The 15,539-nt window shown below is 34.8% G+C and overlaps 6 protein-coding genes across 10 annotated transcripts; 2 read left to right on the forward strand and 4 right to left on the reverse strand.

The window, feature by feature from the left end:
• Nucleotides 1–22: 22 nt before the first annotated feature.
• Nucleotides 23–2,985, reverse strand: AT3G11720 (Polyketide cyclase/dehydrase and lipid transport superfamily protein; the record flags this gene model as incomplete). 4 transcript variants are annotated; one of them, NM_001161136.1, is made up of 11 exons in its annotated part: nt 176–1,088; nt 1,179–1,281; nt 1,370–1,473; nt 1,567–1,666; nt 1,767–1,856; nt 1,944–1,983; nt 2,054–2,162; nt 2,249–2,379; nt 2,457–2,596; nt 2,766–2,864; nt 2,945–2,985. In NM_001161136.1, the coding sequence occupies 11 exons, from the start codon at nt 2,983–2,985 to the stop codon at nt 255–257; spliced, it is 1,791 nt and encodes a 596-aa protein (NP_001154608.1). In that variant the 3' UTR covers nt 176–254. The 4 variants fall into 4 exon arrangements, with proteins under 4 accessions (NP_187778.1, NP_001030673.1, NP_001326263.1 ...); NM_112004.5 differs by lacking the exon at nt 2,945–2,985 and having other exon boundaries at nt 23–1,088; nt 2,704–2,896; NM_001035596.3 differs by lacking the exon at nt 2,945–2,985 and having other exon boundaries at nt 23–1,088; nt 2,457–2,896.
• A 409-nt stretch (nt 2,986–3,394) lies between these two features.
• Nucleotides 3,395–5,881, reverse strand: ATFP8 (Ras-related small GTP-binding family protein). The gene is made up of 8 exons (NM_112005.4): nt 5,648–5,881; nt 5,494–5,566; nt 5,334–5,381; nt 5,202–5,249; nt 5,057–5,128; nt 4,709–4,864; nt 4,272–4,375; nt 3,395–3,856 (listed from the first exon to the last, which is right to left on the reverse strand). Exons 1-8 carry the CDS (start codon nt 5,659–5,661, stop codon nt 3,754–3,756), a joined length of 618 nt encoding a protein of 205 aa, NP_187779.1. The 5' UTR covers nt 5,662–5,881; the 3' UTR covers nt 3,395–3,753.
• A 742-nt stretch (nt 5,882–6,623) lies between these two features.
• Nucleotides 6,624–7,801, forward strand: AT3G11740 (LURP-one-like protein (DUF567)). The gene is made up of 3 exons (NM_112006.4): nt 6,624–6,900; nt 7,176–7,406; nt 7,510–7,801. The coding sequence occupies exons 1-3, from the start codon at nt 6,691–6,693 to the stop codon at nt 7,651–7,653; spliced, it is 585 nt and encodes a 194-aa protein (NP_187780.2). The 5' UTR covers nt 6,624–6,690; the 3' UTR covers nt 7,654–7,801.
• Nucleotides 7,802–7,877: 76 nt separating this feature from the next.
• On the reverse strand, nt 7,878–8,843 carry AT3G11745 (uncharacterized protein). 2 transcript variants are annotated; one of them, NM_112007.3, is made up of 4 exons: nt 8,670–8,843; nt 8,518–8,598; nt 8,393–8,436; nt 7,878–8,281 (listed from the first exon to the last, which is right to left on the reverse strand). In NM_112007.3, exons 1-4 carry the CDS (start codon nt 8,773–8,775, stop codon nt 8,240–8,242), a joined length of 273 nt encoding a protein of 90 aa, NP_566399.1. In that variant the 5' UTR covers nt 8,776–8,843; the 3' UTR covers nt 7,878–8,239. The 2 variants fall into 2 exon arrangements, with proteins under 2 accessions (NP_566399.1, NP_001326560.1); NM_001337950.1 differs by having other exon boundaries at nt 8,393–8,598.
• Nucleotides 8,844–9,025: 182 nt separating this feature from the next.
• Nucleotides 9,026–10,282, reverse strand: FOLB1 (Dihydroneopterin aldolase). The gene is made up of 3 exons (NM_112008.2): nt 10,120–10,282; nt 9,633–9,816; nt 9,026–9,542 (listed from the first exon to the last, which is right to left on the reverse strand). Exons 1-3 carry the CDS (start codon nt 10,166–10,168, stop codon nt 9,335–9,337), a joined length of 441 nt encoding a protein of 146 aa, NP_187781.1. The 5' UTR covers nt 10,169–10,282; the 3' UTR covers nt 9,026–9,334.
• Nucleotides 10,283–12,157: 1,875 nt separating this feature from the next.
• On the forward strand, nt 12,158–15,515 carry AT3G11760 (structural maintenance of chromosomes flexible hinge domain protein). Its single transcript, NM_112009.4, has 4 exons — nt 12,158–13,128; nt 13,448–13,606; nt 13,694–14,365; nt 14,446–15,515. The coding sequence occupies exons 1-4, from the start codon at nt 12,793–12,795 to the stop codon at nt 15,385–15,387; spliced, it is 2,109 nt and encodes a 702-aa protein (NP_187782.1). The 5' UTR covers nt 12,158–12,792; the 3' UTR covers nt 15,388–15,515.
• Nucleotides 15,516–15,539: the final 24 nt, after the last annotated feature.

The following is a 15,539-nucleotide window of genomic DNA, read 5'->3' on the forward strand; positions in this document are numbered from 1 at the left end:
TATTATCCCCTTTACGCGGGTCCAAGCCCATTAGCCATTTAGGGCTTATTCGGTTTACTCACGAACCGAACCGGTTTGTTTTGAGTTAACCATATTAAGTTTCGGTTTATTCATACACAACTTTATTGTATCTTCTTTCTATGGTTACATTTTTATTGAAACACTTGCTCTCAAAATCTTAACACTATGTTTCCTTGTATATAATGATCTGCAACTTCAAAGAGACAAAATATTTGGATTTACCAATGACAATTTCAAGTCCTTCTTCTCCAAAACCTGAAACCAAAGCAGCTCGGTTTACGTTTCCTCTGCAGATTTGAGCTCTTACCTCCGTTTAAACCGCTCGGTTTGTAATTGTCGTCACTATTCTCTGTTGTTTGGCAGAAAAGATTTGTTGCTTGCGAGACTGTTATCCTTGTTACCTCAGAGTTTGTTGTAAGATCGATCTCGGGTGATGCAGGAGCTATTTTGTTGCTGTTGTGATAATGTGCAAAGGATGCTTCATCGAGAAGTTCAGTGTTAGGATCTTGAATACAAACTTTGCTACTAGAAACAATCTGAGTGCTCCCTGAATGCTGCATTGGAGATGATGATGCTTCTTCTTCTTCTTCCTCCGAAGAGGTTGATGTATTATTATTATCTGTTTTGGATTTTCTAACCATTGATATTACTCTCTCTAATGTCCCTAAAGCTTGCTTCACCTCCGGACTTATGCAGAAACGTGTTTTGCCATTCTTGTCTTCATCCTCAGAAGAAGAAGAAGAAGAAGAAGAAGAAGAAGGAGAACTTTTGTTTTCTTCCTTTAAATCATCAACACATTCTTCTTCCTCGATCTCAGGAACATCTCTTTTGCAAGGTACAGATTCATTCTCGCAGTCTCGAGTCTCATTCTCTTTTTCCATATCATCATCAGCTTCCAACTTGGGTTCTTTCTCTTCACAATCTCTTCCTTGTTGGCTATGAAGCTCATTTACTTGGCAGATTTCATCAGTTTTATCACTAGAATACAGAGCTTCACGTATATGAGTATACAATGGATCAGCTAAAACTGTCTTGTAATCATCGGATTCAGCCACCGAACCAATAGTCTGTAAACATTCAAGTAAACACCACAACATCACACAAGCTAGCAACCAGGCATATCAAGTTTTTGTGAAGTAAATAAAACTGGAACTGACCTTCTTGAAAAGTTTGAAACCGTTACCAAGAAGCTGCCTAGACATAAAATTAATAAGAGATGGAGGAACCAAGTCCAGCTTTATATCCACTTCCGCTATAAATCTACAAAAGTTTAGCGATTCAAAAAACCCGCCAAAGACATTCGAAATGTTTGGTTATAGAAACATGTTCTCATTCACTCAACACTCACCTTATGTAACTCTTCTCTGGAGTCACTTTTTGTATCGCAACTCCGCCTACGAAGTCAATCCTCACCGCATTCACTTCAGCTACACTGCCGCTCTCCACTTCGATCTAAAGATGTACTAATAGATAAGAGTTTAGGATACTGTCAAATCACTAAGAACTGGATTAAGATGCAAAAAAACAAAGCTAACATGGTTTTACCGAGTTAAGTAGGATGATGACTAAATCATCTTTAAAGTATTCGAATACGAAAAACTGCAGAACAGCTTCTCTGTCTGTCAGTGGCCACGGTGCTTTCACCCTACCTCCCCAAAAAATATGATCAAAGTTTTCAGCTTTGGATTAGCTTCACGAAAATGTAACTGTAGGAACAAACATTATTACAATTTGTGAAAACAAACCTCAGTAAACATATCTGTTCATCAATCCTAAACTTTTGCAAGCATTTAGCTTCTAAGACCCTGAATGACGGAAATGTCAACTTTGGCCACCTGAAAGACATAGAAAACATCAAACAAAAAGACCAAAAAATTTCGCAAACAATAGACAATTCCATAAACAAAACATTAAACTCTCACCATTTCTCATAGAATGATGATTCCCAGCATACACATAAACCTGTATAAACATAGTTAGATACAAATCGAAAACTGTTTTCTTGCGGTGCAAACTCTATAGAAAAACTTACAGTCTTCGATAGTCCCATCAGTGCAACCTTCAACGAGCAATGTATGAAATGGACTTCCTTTAAGTCCTTCACGGTACATAACACGACAATCTTTATCATCATGTTTCACCTATAAACAAGAAAACACTAATTGGCTAACATTATGACAATTCTGTTTCACAAAAACTGTCCAATAGAGCCAAAAGAGAAACATACTTTCCAATCACCATAAGATGCCTCGGTGCTTGATTTAGACAAGTCTTGATCCTTTGTTGATACACTCCTAAGCTTCTCAATTGTACTGGATAAAGCAGCTACTCTTTGATCCAATATATCAACACTACACTCTGTGAAAACATAAAAAAAAAACATTGTAGCAAAGGCAAAATTAAAGAGTATATAGCAAATCAACAACAAGAAAAACCTTCATTGAGTTGTTTTCTGACTAGGGTTTTAAGAGTTTGCTCATTAATGAGCTCAGGAGACGACAAGGTCTCATTAAGTCTCTCTCTGTACTCAGAAACATCTCGTTTCTTCTCCATACTCAATTGAATCAGCAGACACCTTTAGAAAACAAATTAATCCTCAAATCAAAGACCAAAGAGAATCAAAGATTGCCCTGAATTTGTGGAGTCAAGATGAATCATGGGGAAGAAGTGAGAAGAGAACACCTTAAAACGTAAGGCAATTTATAAGAAAGGAAGCTTTTGGTTATAGTTTTGCCAGACAAAACCCAGCTGCTGATGCGTAACCTACGAGACGGGCAAGGAACGTGGAGATGTTTTTCCCGATTAGAAGATACTTTCCCTCATTTTCTCGGGAATATACATATCTGGAGAATGTGAAGAAAAAGTCTCATTACCAATAATAATAAGAATTGGATTTGACAAAGTTTGAGAGTCTGTGTCAGACTTTATTTTAGAGGGACCAGGTCGGTTAACTGTCGTTGTCATGAGATCTTTCCTGTCTGTCTTTTTATCATTCAAACAAAAAAAAATGAATTTATAAAACTTAAACACAAACAAATAAGATCACTTTTGATTTATTTTATTTTTTAAATAAGGATGTGCAGGAATGAGATTTTCTTCTAAAATTGTGGGAGTAAATGAATGAATCTAGGTATGATTGATTTCATCAAAATCAGAAAACTGATTGTTTCTAGAAAAACATGCATTTGGGGTATTTTGAAACCACATGAGTATATGATGAGTTATTATAAACTAGAATTGCGTTGTAAACGAAATAGAACAAATCTTCTTTTGGAAATCCGTATACTTTAGCGTAAGAAAATGGAAGAATTTGATTTGGACTCGTATCTTTGAAGTATATATAATTCAGCATTTACATTATTGAGATTTATCTCTCATATGTTGTTTTTGCTTTTCCTCATTCTATGGACTTAGCTGCAAGTTTTAAATATCTATGGTAATGAACATGGTCCAGCCTATACAGCAACGAATATCTATCACTATTTTTAATATATATACACAATCAAAATTCAAAACCATGAGTTGCTTGCATATCCCTGTGTGGTCAAAGTCAAGACTGAACTATATTAAAGAGAAGTATCTTGCAACTAACACCATAGCTTATTCAAGACACAGCGACATGGAATATTACATTTCTTAGTTGTTTTAAACAGCCATTGGTTTTCACAACACTTAGTTAAAAAGGAAGTAAAAAAAGAGTCTCAGATAGTTTTGATTAAAACATTTTTTAAACTACTGACCGCAGCAACCGCCATTGTTCTGTTGGATTGGCTGACCTTTCATTTGGACAGTTCCAGGACCAGATGTCTTGTTTGCATTCGTTTGGCTTCCCATTCTGCAAAGAAAATGAGTTACGATATGATTAGACTCAATTCTCCATGTTACATAAACTAGACTGAATCAGCAAATGTCGATACAAGATATCAACCATATGGAAAATCTATCAACAGAAGTTAAGTACACAAGCTTGAGGAAGCTACAAGGATACAGCAGTTAGTTTGTTGATTTGCTTTCCATTAGTCATCAAGTCTAGAATAGCACACTTCGGATTTGAAACTTTACATGAATAGTTTATTTCATGAAAACAGTGGAGAATCAAGATGCTTTGCAGCAGAAAAAAACACAGAGAATGATTTGATGTATATAATGGTGATCAAGGAATATAGTAATAGAACAAGTTTACTAAACCTAATCTATGTTAAATCTTCGCAGAAAAAATTATGGCGAAAGATTAAAGATAGTGAACATACTTCTTTTTTATCTCGCCAGCAATAGTTAAGAATGCCTGTTCAACGTTAATAGAATCCTTGGCACTGGTCTCAAGAAAGGGAATTCCAAGCTCATCTGCTAAGGCCTGCAGTGATTTTGAGTAGATGAAATGTAAGAAAACCAATTCACAGTTGTATCAGGAGTAACAGCTGCTGCAAAAATAAGCAATTTCTACTCGGTGGATTCAGATCATCTAGCTTTGGGAATTTGGTCAGAGATCATCTACATTCATAGCCGTAAATTCTGGTATAACAATCTCAATGGTTGTAATATCATCACATGGTTAAAGATATGCGAAACCATGAAATGATCAAATGAGGAAAGGGGAAAGTACCATGCAAAGGATGTTATGCATAAGATAGAAGCAAAATCATAAATGGAAAAATTGCTGGGAACTTAACTAGGGATGTGAGCTTACCCTTCCAGTTTCGGTGGAAACAACTTTGCTTTCAACCATATCATTCTTGTTACCGATTAAAAGCTTGCAAACACTCTCATTGGCATATCTATCGATCTCACTCAACCACTGCTTCACATTGTTGAAGCTTTCCATCTCAGTACAGTCATAAACAATCTGTTGCAATTATCATCATTAAGGTTCATCACTTAAAGGGTGGATTACAACATTAAAATGATTCATATTCCAACATTACAATACCAATCTCAGACTAAACCACTTAAAATGAGAAATGGAAATAGGGACATAACACTAGTCTAGGTAAGCCAAAAAAAAGCAAGTAAGAAAGCGAATATAAAGATTGCTCACAATGATTCCATGAGCTCCTCTGTAATAGCTGCTAGTGATGGTCCTGAAACGCTCCTGTCCAGCAGTATCCCACTAAAAGAGAGCAGCAACAGTAAAATTGAGTAAACACAATCATCCAAAACATATTATATAATTGAAAACTCACAATTTGCAGCTTAATCGTCTTCCCATCCTGCTCAATCGTCCTAATTTTCTGCAAAACCAACCACATTATAAGTAAGTTTGGGATAAAACAATCTCGATCATGTATGTAAACAAGGTCAAAGAATGAACTTACGAAGTCAACACCAATGGTGCTTATGTAGCTGTCAATGTAAGCATCATCCTAGAAATAGCAACAAATCCCAAAATCACGAAACAGTACAAAAGAAGAAACCTAACACGAGCTAATTCTCGACGACGGAATCAATTAAGAATCAAAATCAAGTCAAACTCACAGCGAATCGGAGAAGAAGACACGATTTTCCAACAGAGGAGTCACCGATCAACAAAAGCTTGAACAGATAATCGCTACAACAACAAAAAATCGAAATCGGTGTGAGTAAAATCGAAAACGAAAGAATGGCTCTCAAGGAGGAGAGAAACACTTACTACTCGTTGCTCATGATTTAGCTGAAGACTGCGTTTCCGAGATTTGATTTTCCAAGATGAGAACAACTTTCCGGGAAAAAGCTCTTTTTCTCTATAATATAAGAAACAAAAAAAAAGAGAGGTTTGGGTTTAGGGGGCGTGTCAATCAATTTACATGAACATTGAACCCCACGACTTCTACTGGATTTTTTTGTTCCCAGTTTTTTTAATATTTGTTTAATTCCTTGTTGTTTTTCCCGAGACAATAAAGAAGCTTTGACCTTGTCTCACTGATTTCTTTACGTGTGTGTGTCTTCTTATTTGGGCTTTTTGATAAATGGGCCGAGCTCAAAATCTTGTCTATCTAACTTAACCGTCGTTAACGTCCTGGCCCTGTTATTAAAGGTTTGGATTTTATTACTCATGTATATGTCTCAATTTTTATTTTTATTTTTTTAGAGAAGATAATTTTACATAAATTTGATTTATAATCCGTGATCAAGATGTGAGGAATTAAATATAATGAAGTATTTAAAGCGGATTAAAAAGGTATATTGAAAAAGAAAAGAAAAACTTTGATTGAATATGCATGGATTTTCCAATTTTATATGACAGTATATTTTATCAACAAAATCATTCTCTTTTTCATACTCCATTCATATCATTTTTAATTAAGTCATATTAATCCTACCAAAAGTTACCTTCTAATTTTACGTTTCTTCTAATTTCCTTTTCTGGCAAAAAAGAAGATATTTCCTCAATTTATAATATTTTTTTTCCATCAAACTATTTTTTTTTATATAACCAAAAAAAAAAAGTGTAGTAACGCTAACGTGTTTGCAGCTTGCAACTTGGCTAGCAGATTTAAAATAAGATAAGTTCTAAAAATAAACAAAACATATATAGCCAAAAACACAAAATTAAAAACACGAAGATTTGTTTCACACAATACTTGGAATATCCTAATTATAAATAACTAAAAAGATTGAGAAACGAACACAAATCTCCACCTTATACAAGAATCGTAAAAGAGAAAAAAAAAACAGAGAGAGATCTTCAAAAAGATGGCGATCGTTAGCCCTAATTTCTGTGCACCGTACCCTATCGAGTTGGGAATCGTACGGAAGGTGATGACTTTAACCGATGGTAACTTCGCCGTCACGGACGTTAACGGCAATCTCCTTTTCAAAGTCAAGGAACCTTTGTTTAGCATCAGCGACAAAAGGATTTTATTGGACGCATACGATACTCCAATCTTGACTTTGAGAGAAAATGTAAGTATACGTCTATCAACTACAATTCTTTATAACTTGCATGGAGAGGCACAATTTTTTCATGGTGATACAAAAAAAAAATTTCATTATGCAAATCATATATACACAAACATGCTCTTATAACTTGCATGGAGGTACACTTTTTCAATACGTCTATCAACTAATTGTAAATAATATCAAAATCATCATCACTCATTCGAGTATGTTAAATCGTCATAGATCATCCAATAAAATCTGATCCACAACTTTTTTTTCTTATAACATAAAAATTGTAGAAGGTGAGCTTGCATGATAGGTGGCTAGTATATAGAGGGAAGAGTACAGACCAAAGTGATCTATTATACACATTGAAACGATCTTCAATGATTCAAATAATGAAGCCAAAACTAGACATCTTTTTGGCTCATAATAAAGAAATGAAGATTTGCGACTTCCATGTTAAAGGAAGTTGGATCGACCGGTCTTGTGTCGTCTACGCCGGCAAATCTGATGCCATTGTTGCTCAGGTAATTACACTGATCAAATTGTCTGTAAATTGTATAAACCGGACTAGCTAGTTATATGATCGTGTTAATTGAGTCATTGTTGTTGTTTTGTTGTTTTTTTCAGATGCACAAGAAACATACGGCACAAAGCATATTAATTGGGAAGAGTAATTTTTCGGTTACTGTCTATCCGAATGTTGACTTTGCTTTTATAGTTTCTCTCATTGTAATCCTCGATGACATTAACCGAGAAGATTCAGAAGACTAGATTAAGTTATCAACTAATTTCTTTTTGTGCGTTGCAAATCTAAATAATACTCGAAAACATAGTACAGTATATGTTAATTATTACAATATTTTTAGTGATTTATTTCACCAAGGCCTATCAATTTATATCATTATAATAGTGAAACCGTATTTAAGAAAATGTGCGAAAGACAAATCCAAACTTTTTTGTGGAGGTAGACAAACATCTTCAGGTATCAAAAGTCTCAAAACTTAGTTTTACCATCTCTGAAGTTTCAGCCATTGGAGATTCCTTTAATAGAATCTAAATGGGGGTGGATAAAGAAATGATATGCCAAAGTGATGCGTCAAAAAACATACTCGGATCTAAATATGGCAACATGTTGGGTGATGATGAGGAATTGGAACATTACTTGTCCCCATTTCTTTCCAATGAAATGTGTCTCCTTACAATTAGTAAACTAATTCTATATATCTGGAGCAAGATAGTTCCTCTGCTATGAATATATCATTTAGTTATGTTGGATTTAAACACAAAGGGAATCCAACATAAAGTAACTAAACACATTAACATTCGTTTTGTTCACTGCATCAAACATAATCTTTTCTTATTTTAATTCTTCCAGATCCACCTGCTGCACCTTCTTCGCCTGCAAATCAGAGAAAGCACAAATGTATAAGTTTCTCTATTTAAGTTTTTTGGTATTTCAACTCCATTAAATCTTCCAAATGTTGAAAACCAATAATAAACAATTGATTACCTCATTCTTTTCTTCACGCCGAGCATTTTTCTTCTTGGTAAATTCTGATGTTTGAAAAAAAAATTACAACGAATTTGTTTTTTTTTTGCTCTTTACCACAAAACAGCAAAAAAACTCAACATTACCCCAGAGATGGAAGCTGAGAGAGGTAGCCACTAAAAAAGCCAATAAACGACGTCTATTTGTCTTCGCAAACATTTCTCTCTCTGTTAAAATAAGCAAATCAATTACACTCACGATAGTTTGATAGATTTCTTGCCGAATCAGAGAACGTTACCATCATATTTACTACGCAAAGAAGAGAAATTGCGTCGAGACACAACCGATTTCTCTCCGTGAATTGCCTGCGCTATGACGGATCTTAGAAGATTCGGCTGCGACATGGTCGGAAATAGGGTTCGGTCTTCTTCGTCTCCTCCTCTGATTTTGTGATTTTCTTTCTCTTCCAACCAAAGGGTTTAAATGGGCCTGCCTATTCCCTTATCCGCCTATTTTATTGGGCCATAGCCCGATTTTTTCCTTTACCCGCCACTTTTTATTTTTACTTGTTAGCCCAATCAAACCCATCTGATCAAAGTCTTTGACTATGTTAGGGAATTTTTCCTTCCGTTTCTACACGTTCATTTTTTCACCACACCAAACACATGAACGGCCAAAAAGAAAATGCTCATTGACTCTTTGTGTGATCACTGGTCACCTAAATGGGCAATGATGCTTTAGAATTACAAAAACAGACACAATAAACATAAACAGACTTTTTAAGAAGATAACTCTTTGTAATTTATTAAGAAAATAACGACAATTTCGAAAGAACATAAAGGAAAGAAAAGAAAATATTGAACATCTAAATTAGCTCTTAACATAGTTCAAAGCTTTTGGATATGAAGATGTGTAAGAGAAGTTCATGGATATAAGTCCCGACACAAAGTTTTGTTGGGTTATTCAGTTCTTTGAACTAGTGTTTCGCTGTCTGAATATATCGACCCCTAAATAATCAATGGTGCTCTTAATAAGTGCAACATTTGGCTTTGAGAGCTTCACTCGAACAGCGTTTATCTGATGGAATTTTTCAAGCGTTTTGGAAGCAATAAGTTCCGCGACTGTCTCCAAAAGGTTTCTTGGTGACCCTTCAACAATTTCCTTAGCTAGGCTGCAAACAATATCAATTATGTCAACAACATAATCATAACTATACAACTTAAAGATGAACGCAAATCGGGATACTATGTATTTAGCTAACCTGAAAATGTCGACGTAGCTAATTGTATCTTCTAAGTTGTCTGATTCACCAGCCTTTTTCAGACTCACCCACGCATCAATGTCAACAAGAAACATCTGCCCCAGTGTCCTTTCTTCAGCAATCGCTCCATGGAAACCGTAAAATTTCAACCCTTTTAGTATCAGTTTGTCTCCAAGATTTGACTCTGGTGATTATGTTCCACGTAAAACTGCTTATATAAGTCTTTGAAACATAAAGCAAGAGTCTTGTGACAATTCATAAACACAAACATAGGTTCTGCCAAAATAATTCTACAGGAATGCAAACAGAAAAGAGACTAAAGATTAAAAATCTAAGCAAGGACTATCTTAAATTATTTTGTTGACTTAAACACAATTTAAATCTCTCAACCTTAATCATCCAGCTGACTCTAAACCAAACTATAAACCACCATAACTCGAGATTTTTTGCCACCGATATACGATTTTAAAAGGAAATTTGTATATACCTCGTCGCTCCAACGTCGCCGGAGCCGTGGTCTCCAGTGAGCTATGCATCTTACTATTCGCAGCAATAGATTTTGGATTTAGATTGCGTCTGAGAGATGGAGAGAAATCGAAGGATATCAGTTTAAATTTGAAGGAAAACGAAGTAGATGGTAATGGTGGCCCAATCTCATGTATTTATAGGCCCAAATTTTAAGAAATATTTATTATTTTCTTCTTTTTTTGTTTCAATAATATATATTACCTGTTTCGACGAAAAAAAATAAAAATATTTATTACCTTTGATATATGTATGTTTTAGAAAATATATTAATTTCTTTTGGATTCATTTCCTTTAAAGAATTTGTATATTCATTCATCACTATCCATTAAAGAGTAAAAGTTAAATATTATAGTAACTGGATTTTTCTTCTATCAAAGTGTTACTTATAAAATTCTTTTTTTTTTAATTAAATATAATCCAATTTTTTTCTCATTTTGTCTATTTAATCCTACTATATTATTTGGGAAGTACATTTTAAATGTAACCTTAATTTTTGTAATTAATTACATAGGTGTGCCATTAAAAATAAAATTTCAAAGAGTAAATTAATTCATCTCTTTAAGGATTAAAAAGTCAAATACTAATTTAATTAATTTAATTTAATTAGAAAAACGAAATACATTATTAATTTCTAAAAAAGTAACCAATCAAAATCAACATATTAGATTTGATATCTAAATTATCATATTAATTTTTTATTAATTATTATACTTCACTTCTCATCTTTATATGATTCTATTTTTCCGAAACAAATAATATCATCATATCATCGGTATATCAAAAAAAATTAGAATTATTTTGCATATACCATGATTTGAATTTTTAAAAACGAATATAAACTGTTTTATACATGAAAAAATATTATAACGGGTTAAAAATAGATTTAAGAAAACTTTCGACTGAGTAACGGGTCATAATTTGTATATTTATTCAATTTCATACATATTATTTTGAAAATTTATAATCTTATATACTACAATAATTAATAACATATTAGATATTTTTAATGTGTATGATGTGATTCAATCTTTAATACAAGCTATAAAATCTTAGAATTGACAGGTTTAGATCGATATTAATACAAGATGGTATGCTATAGATGAAACTCTAAAATTAACAATTAAAATACAAGTGTATAATCTTAAACACTAAACAATATAAACAATATCAACAAAATATATAATACTCGCAGTGTACTATACATTTAAAATCAAATAAAATAATATCATATATTTATAAATCATCTTTACAAAAAAAGTTTTTAATTTAACTAAAATATAAACCTACCCGCGGTATACCGCGGGTTAATATCTAGTACCTAGTATAAATCAATTTGATTGCTACTTAGTGCTAATATTAAAGGAAAATGAAGTTTCACTTTATTTCAAGGGATCCACTTGACATTTTGCTTTATGTAAATTTTTATTTAAATTATACATATTTAACATTATAATTAATTGAATTTTAGAGATCTAGTTTATTGTGTGATAAAGAATAAAGTTTAGTGCTAATTTATAAAATAATAATTTATAAAGTCATGACATGTATAAAAAGAAAAAAAATCTTTCACTATTGTGGCTCCATTTGGAATTTTGTTTTAGTTAGATTTTATACACTAATTGCAAAAGTAACACCTAATTTTTTTTTTTACAAAACTCGTTTTTGGACCAAATTTTAATCGGATAAAACGGATGACCATGCGTAATGCAAAGATACCGTATGTTCCTTTAGTGTGAAGCATAACTATGACCAGTGACCACCACATTTAGTGGCATGAACCATGTTGTCCCATAAATAATCATGTAAAGTGAAACTAATTTTTTGGATAAATAATAATAAGTGCAAGAAGAAAGGTAAGTAAGTTTCAATTAAAGAATCATGAGACAAAAACACATGGTCTACAGATTCCAACACATGCAACCAAAATTGAAGTAATTTATTTTTGTCTAATTGATAAACAAAAGTAAAAGAAAAAGACAAAAAACGGAATTTGTTAACGCCGTTAAGCAGCCGCTTCCCCCACCCGTGACGTTGAGGATATGATCAAATCAAAGAATTCAATATAAACCGGATTTATTAAACCACGGTTCAATTAGTCCACGCATTGGTTTAACGCCGGTTTGGTTCGTTCTATCCGTCAGCCACTGGGCTCTATCGTTAGAGAAAGAGAGAGAGGGACAGATCTGTGAAGTTGGGATCTTTCTTTTTCACTTTCTTCGTTGTCTCTCTCTGTCTACACGCTTGTGCTTGTGTTGTGTTTGTGCGCCACTTTCTATCTCTACTGTTTTCTTCTCTCGTCACGGCTTAACTTTTGCAATCTTTTAGCTGAAGCTAATTTCAACAAGTTGTTATTTTTGCTTTCAATTTTCTTACTTTTTGATCTCTCTTTTCCACGAAACCTCTTATAATAGATTTCTCATTTCTGGGTCTAAAATCTACTTTCTATTTTTGGGCATTGATTTTTATTCTTAGATAAACTAGATTGAAGGCAAAGAAACCATTTTTTTTTTTTTTTTTTTCTAGATTCTCTCTAGGTTTCCCTAAATTTCTCAACTACTCCTAAAGAGTTTTGTTACGTTTCTGTGTGATTCTCCTTTTTTTCTTGACGACTCCAAATTTCGTTTTTGCGTAAATGGTGGTGAAGATGATGAAGTGGCGGCCATGGCCGCCGTTAGTTACGAGGAAATACGAGGTGAAGCTTTCCGTGAAGAAGCTTGAGGGTTGGGATCTGGTGAGGGAAGGTGTACCGGAGAAAGATAGATTAACGGTGGAGATTCGTTGGAAAGGTCCTAAGGCGACATTGGGATCTTTGAGAAGGTCGGTGAAGAGGAATTTCACCAAGGAAGCTGTGGGAGAAAGCGATGTCGTTTCATGGGAAGATGAAGAGTTTCAGAGCTTATGTTCACTCACTTCTTACAAGGACAGTTTGTTTTATCCTTGGGAGATAACTTTCTCTGTCTTCACCAATGTAAGTTTTAATCAGTATCCGAAGATTTGAAATTTAAGTTTTAGATTCAAATGTTGAAACTTTGGAAATGGTGAATTAGGTTGTAGATGAAACCCTAGCTGGATAATCATCAAATCATGAGACTCTTTGAATTTATTGGTTGTAAGATTTTGATACCAATTAATGTCTCAACCTGTTTGATTCAGCTGATTCTAAAGACTTTAAACTAGACCTTGATAAGATTCCTTCTATTGTAGAGGTTGAGAGTATAGGTAATTGGTTCTGTTTGTTAGTGTCATCCTCAAAGATAAAGAAGATTGATATTTGATTTTGTTTCTAGGGAATGAAGCAAGGGCAGAAGAATAAAGCTCCTGTTGTTGGAACGGCATTTTTGAATCTTGCTGAGTACGCGTGTGTGACCGATAAAAAAGAATTCGATATAAACATACCACTTACGCTCTCTGCTTGTGTGGCCTCTGAGACACATCCTTTGCTCTTTGTATGGTTACTTCTCTCTTTAGACACTTCTCTACTTTGTTGGCTGGATATTGGTTTTTTGACCTTTGAGAATCTCTTGTTCCTTTAGGTATCATTGAGCCTGCTTGAGCTTAGAACTACTCCAGAAACATCAGACTCGGCAGCACAAACCGCGGTTGTGCCTTTGCCTCTCCCATCTCCATCGCCACAACAGCCTACTGAAACTCACTCAGTTGAGAAGGAGGATGTCTCTGCAATCAAAGCTGGTCTCAGAAAAGTCAAGATTTTCACAGAGTTTGTTTCTACAAGGAAAGCCAAGAAGGCTTGCAGGGAAGAAGAAGGCAGATTCTCAAGCTTTGAATCATCAGAATCGCTTGATGATTTCGAGACAGATTTTGATGAAGGCAAAGAAGAATTGATGAGTATGAGAAAATCTTTCTCTTATGGACCTTTGTCTTATGCAAATGGTGTGGGAACTTCATTAAACTGTGGCGCGAAAGTTAGCGATGAAGACGAAGATTGGGTTTATTATAGCCACAGGAAATCAGACGTTGGAGCAGGTTGCTCTGATGCTGAAGATTCCGCTGCGGGTTTGGTGTATGAGGCATCACTGCTTCCACGGCGTAGCATATTGCCATGGAGAAAGAGGAAGTTGAGCTTTAGGTCTCCGAAATCCAAAGGAGAGCCTTTGTTAAAGAAGGATAATGGAGAAGAAGGTGGAGATGACATTGATTTTGATCGGAGGCAACTTAGCTCAGATGAAGCTCATCCTCCATTTGGGGTAAGGTCTTATAAGTAGCATCATTATTCAGTTTAGTTAGTTACAGTTTTTCTCAGTTTTTGAATGTGTTTTATATGCAGAGCAAGATTGATGAAGATTCATCTGCTAATCCACGAACTTCGTTCTCGGAGTTTGGAGAAGACAGTTTTGCGATTGGAAGTTGGGAGGAGAAAGAAGTGATAAGCCGAGATGGACACATGAAGCTCCAGACAAGTGTCTTTCTTGCTTCTATTGACCAGAGAAGCGAGCGAGCAGCTGGTGAGAGTGCATGCACTGCTCTTGTAGCGGTCATTGCGGATTGGTTTCAGAAGAATGGTAATCTCATGCCAATCAAGTCTCAGTTCGATAGTTTGATCAGAGAAGGTTCTTTAGAATGGAGAAACCTCTGCGAAAACGAAACGTATATGCAGAAATTCCCTGACAAGCATTTCGATCTTGATACCGTGCTACAAGCAAAGATACGGCCTCTAACCGTTATCCCCGGAAAATCCTTTGTTGGGTTTTTCCATCCTGATGGGATGATCAACGAGGGTAGATTCGAGTTTCTACAAGGCGCAATGTCTTTCGATAGTATTTGGGCTGAAATTATTAGTCTGGAGGAAAGCTCGGCGAATGGTGATAGCTATGATGATGATTCGCCACCGCACGTTTACATAGTGAGTTGGAACGATCACTTCTTTGTCCTCAAAGTTGAAAAAGAAGCTTACTATATCATTGACACACTTGGAGAAAGGCTTTACGAGGGTTGTGATCAAGCTTACGTTTTGAAATTCGACCATAAAACCGTCATCCACAAGATTCTTCACACAGAGGAAGCAGGATCCGAATCAGAACCTGAATCAGAGATTTTGAGCAGAGGGAAGGAGTCATGTAAAGAGTATATTAAGAATTTCTTGGCGGCCATACCAATTAGGGAGTTGCAAGAGGATATCAAGAAAGGATTAGCCTCAACCGCGCCTGTTCATCACCGTTTACAGATCGAGTTTCATTACACCACAAACGCAGAGATTACCAGTCTATAAAAGCCTAGGCAGAGTTGCTAACGTTTTGTTGAGTTTCTTGTAAGTTTTGTAACTAACTTGTGAATGTGATTTAGAGTTAAACCAGTTTGTATCTAACTATCCAAGGAATTTACATTTTTGCTCGTTCTATTTCGCTGTCTCTTTTTGGTTCA

The sequence above is a fragment of the Arabidopsis thaliana genome, chromosome 3, assembly GCF_000001735.4.
Source record: "Arabidopsis thaliana chromosome 3, partial sequence".
NCBI classification, from domain to species: Eukaryota; Viridiplantae; Streptophyta; class Magnoliopsida; order Brassicales; family Brassicaceae; genus Arabidopsis; species Arabidopsis thaliana.

Coding starts and splice junctions, on each gene's coding strand:
- FOLB1 (NM_112008.2), bottom strand. CDS start 10,168: ATGCATAGCTCACTGGAGACCACGGCTCCGGCGACGTTGGAGCGACGA. Junction 9,817..10,119: donor GGCGACGTTGGAGCGACGAG/GTATATACAAAT, acceptor CATAATCACCAG/AGTCAAATCTTGGAGACAAA. Junction 9,543..9,632: donor AGCTACGTCGACATTTTCAG/GTTAGCTAAATA, acceptor TATTGTTTGCAG/CCTAGCTAAGGAAATTGTTG.
- AT3G11745 (NM_112007.3), bottom strand. CDS start 8,775: ATGTCGCAGCCGAATCTTCTAAGATCCGTCATAGCGCAGGCAATTCAC. Junction 8,599..8,669: donor TTTGCGTAGTAAATATGATG/GTAACGTTCTCT, acceptor TTATTTTAACAG/AGAGAGAAATGTTTGCGAAG. Junction 8,437..8,517: donor TCTCAGCTTCCATCTCTGGG/GTAATGTTGAGT, acceptor TTCAAACATCAG/AATTTACCAAGAAGAAAAAT.
- ATFP8 (NM_112005.4), bottom strand. Junction 4,376..4,708: donor TTTCCACCGAAACTGGAAGG/GTAAGCTCACAT, acceptor AAATCACTGCAG/GCCTTAGCAGATGAGCTTGG. Junction 3,857..4,271: donor GCTGGCGAGATAAAAAAGAA/GTATGTTCACTA, acceptor TTTTCTTTGCAG/AATGGGAAGCCAAACGAATG.
- AT3G11740 (NM_112006.4), top strand. CDS start 6,691: ATGGCGATCGTTAGCCCTAATTTCTGTGCACCGTACCCTATCGAGTTG. Junction 6,901..7,175: donor TCTTGACTTTGAGAGAAAAT/GTAAGTATACGT, acceptor TAAAAATTGTAG/AAGGTGAGCTTGCATGATAG. Junction 7,407..7,509: donor CTGATGCCATTGTTGCTCAG/GTAATTACACTG, acceptor TGTTTTTTTCAG/ATGCACAAGAAACATACGGC.
- AT3G11760 (NM_112009.4), top strand. CDS start 12,793: ATGGTGGTGAAGATGATGAAGTGGCGGCCATGGCCGCCGTTAGTTACG. Junction 13,607..13,693: donor AGACACATCCTTTGCTCTTT/GTATGGTTACTT, acceptor TTGTTCCTTTAG/GTATCATTGAGCCTGCTTGA. Junction 14,366..14,445: donor AAGCTCATCCTCCATTTGGG/GTAAGGTCTTAT, acceptor TTTTATATGCAG/AGCAAGATTGATGAAGATTC.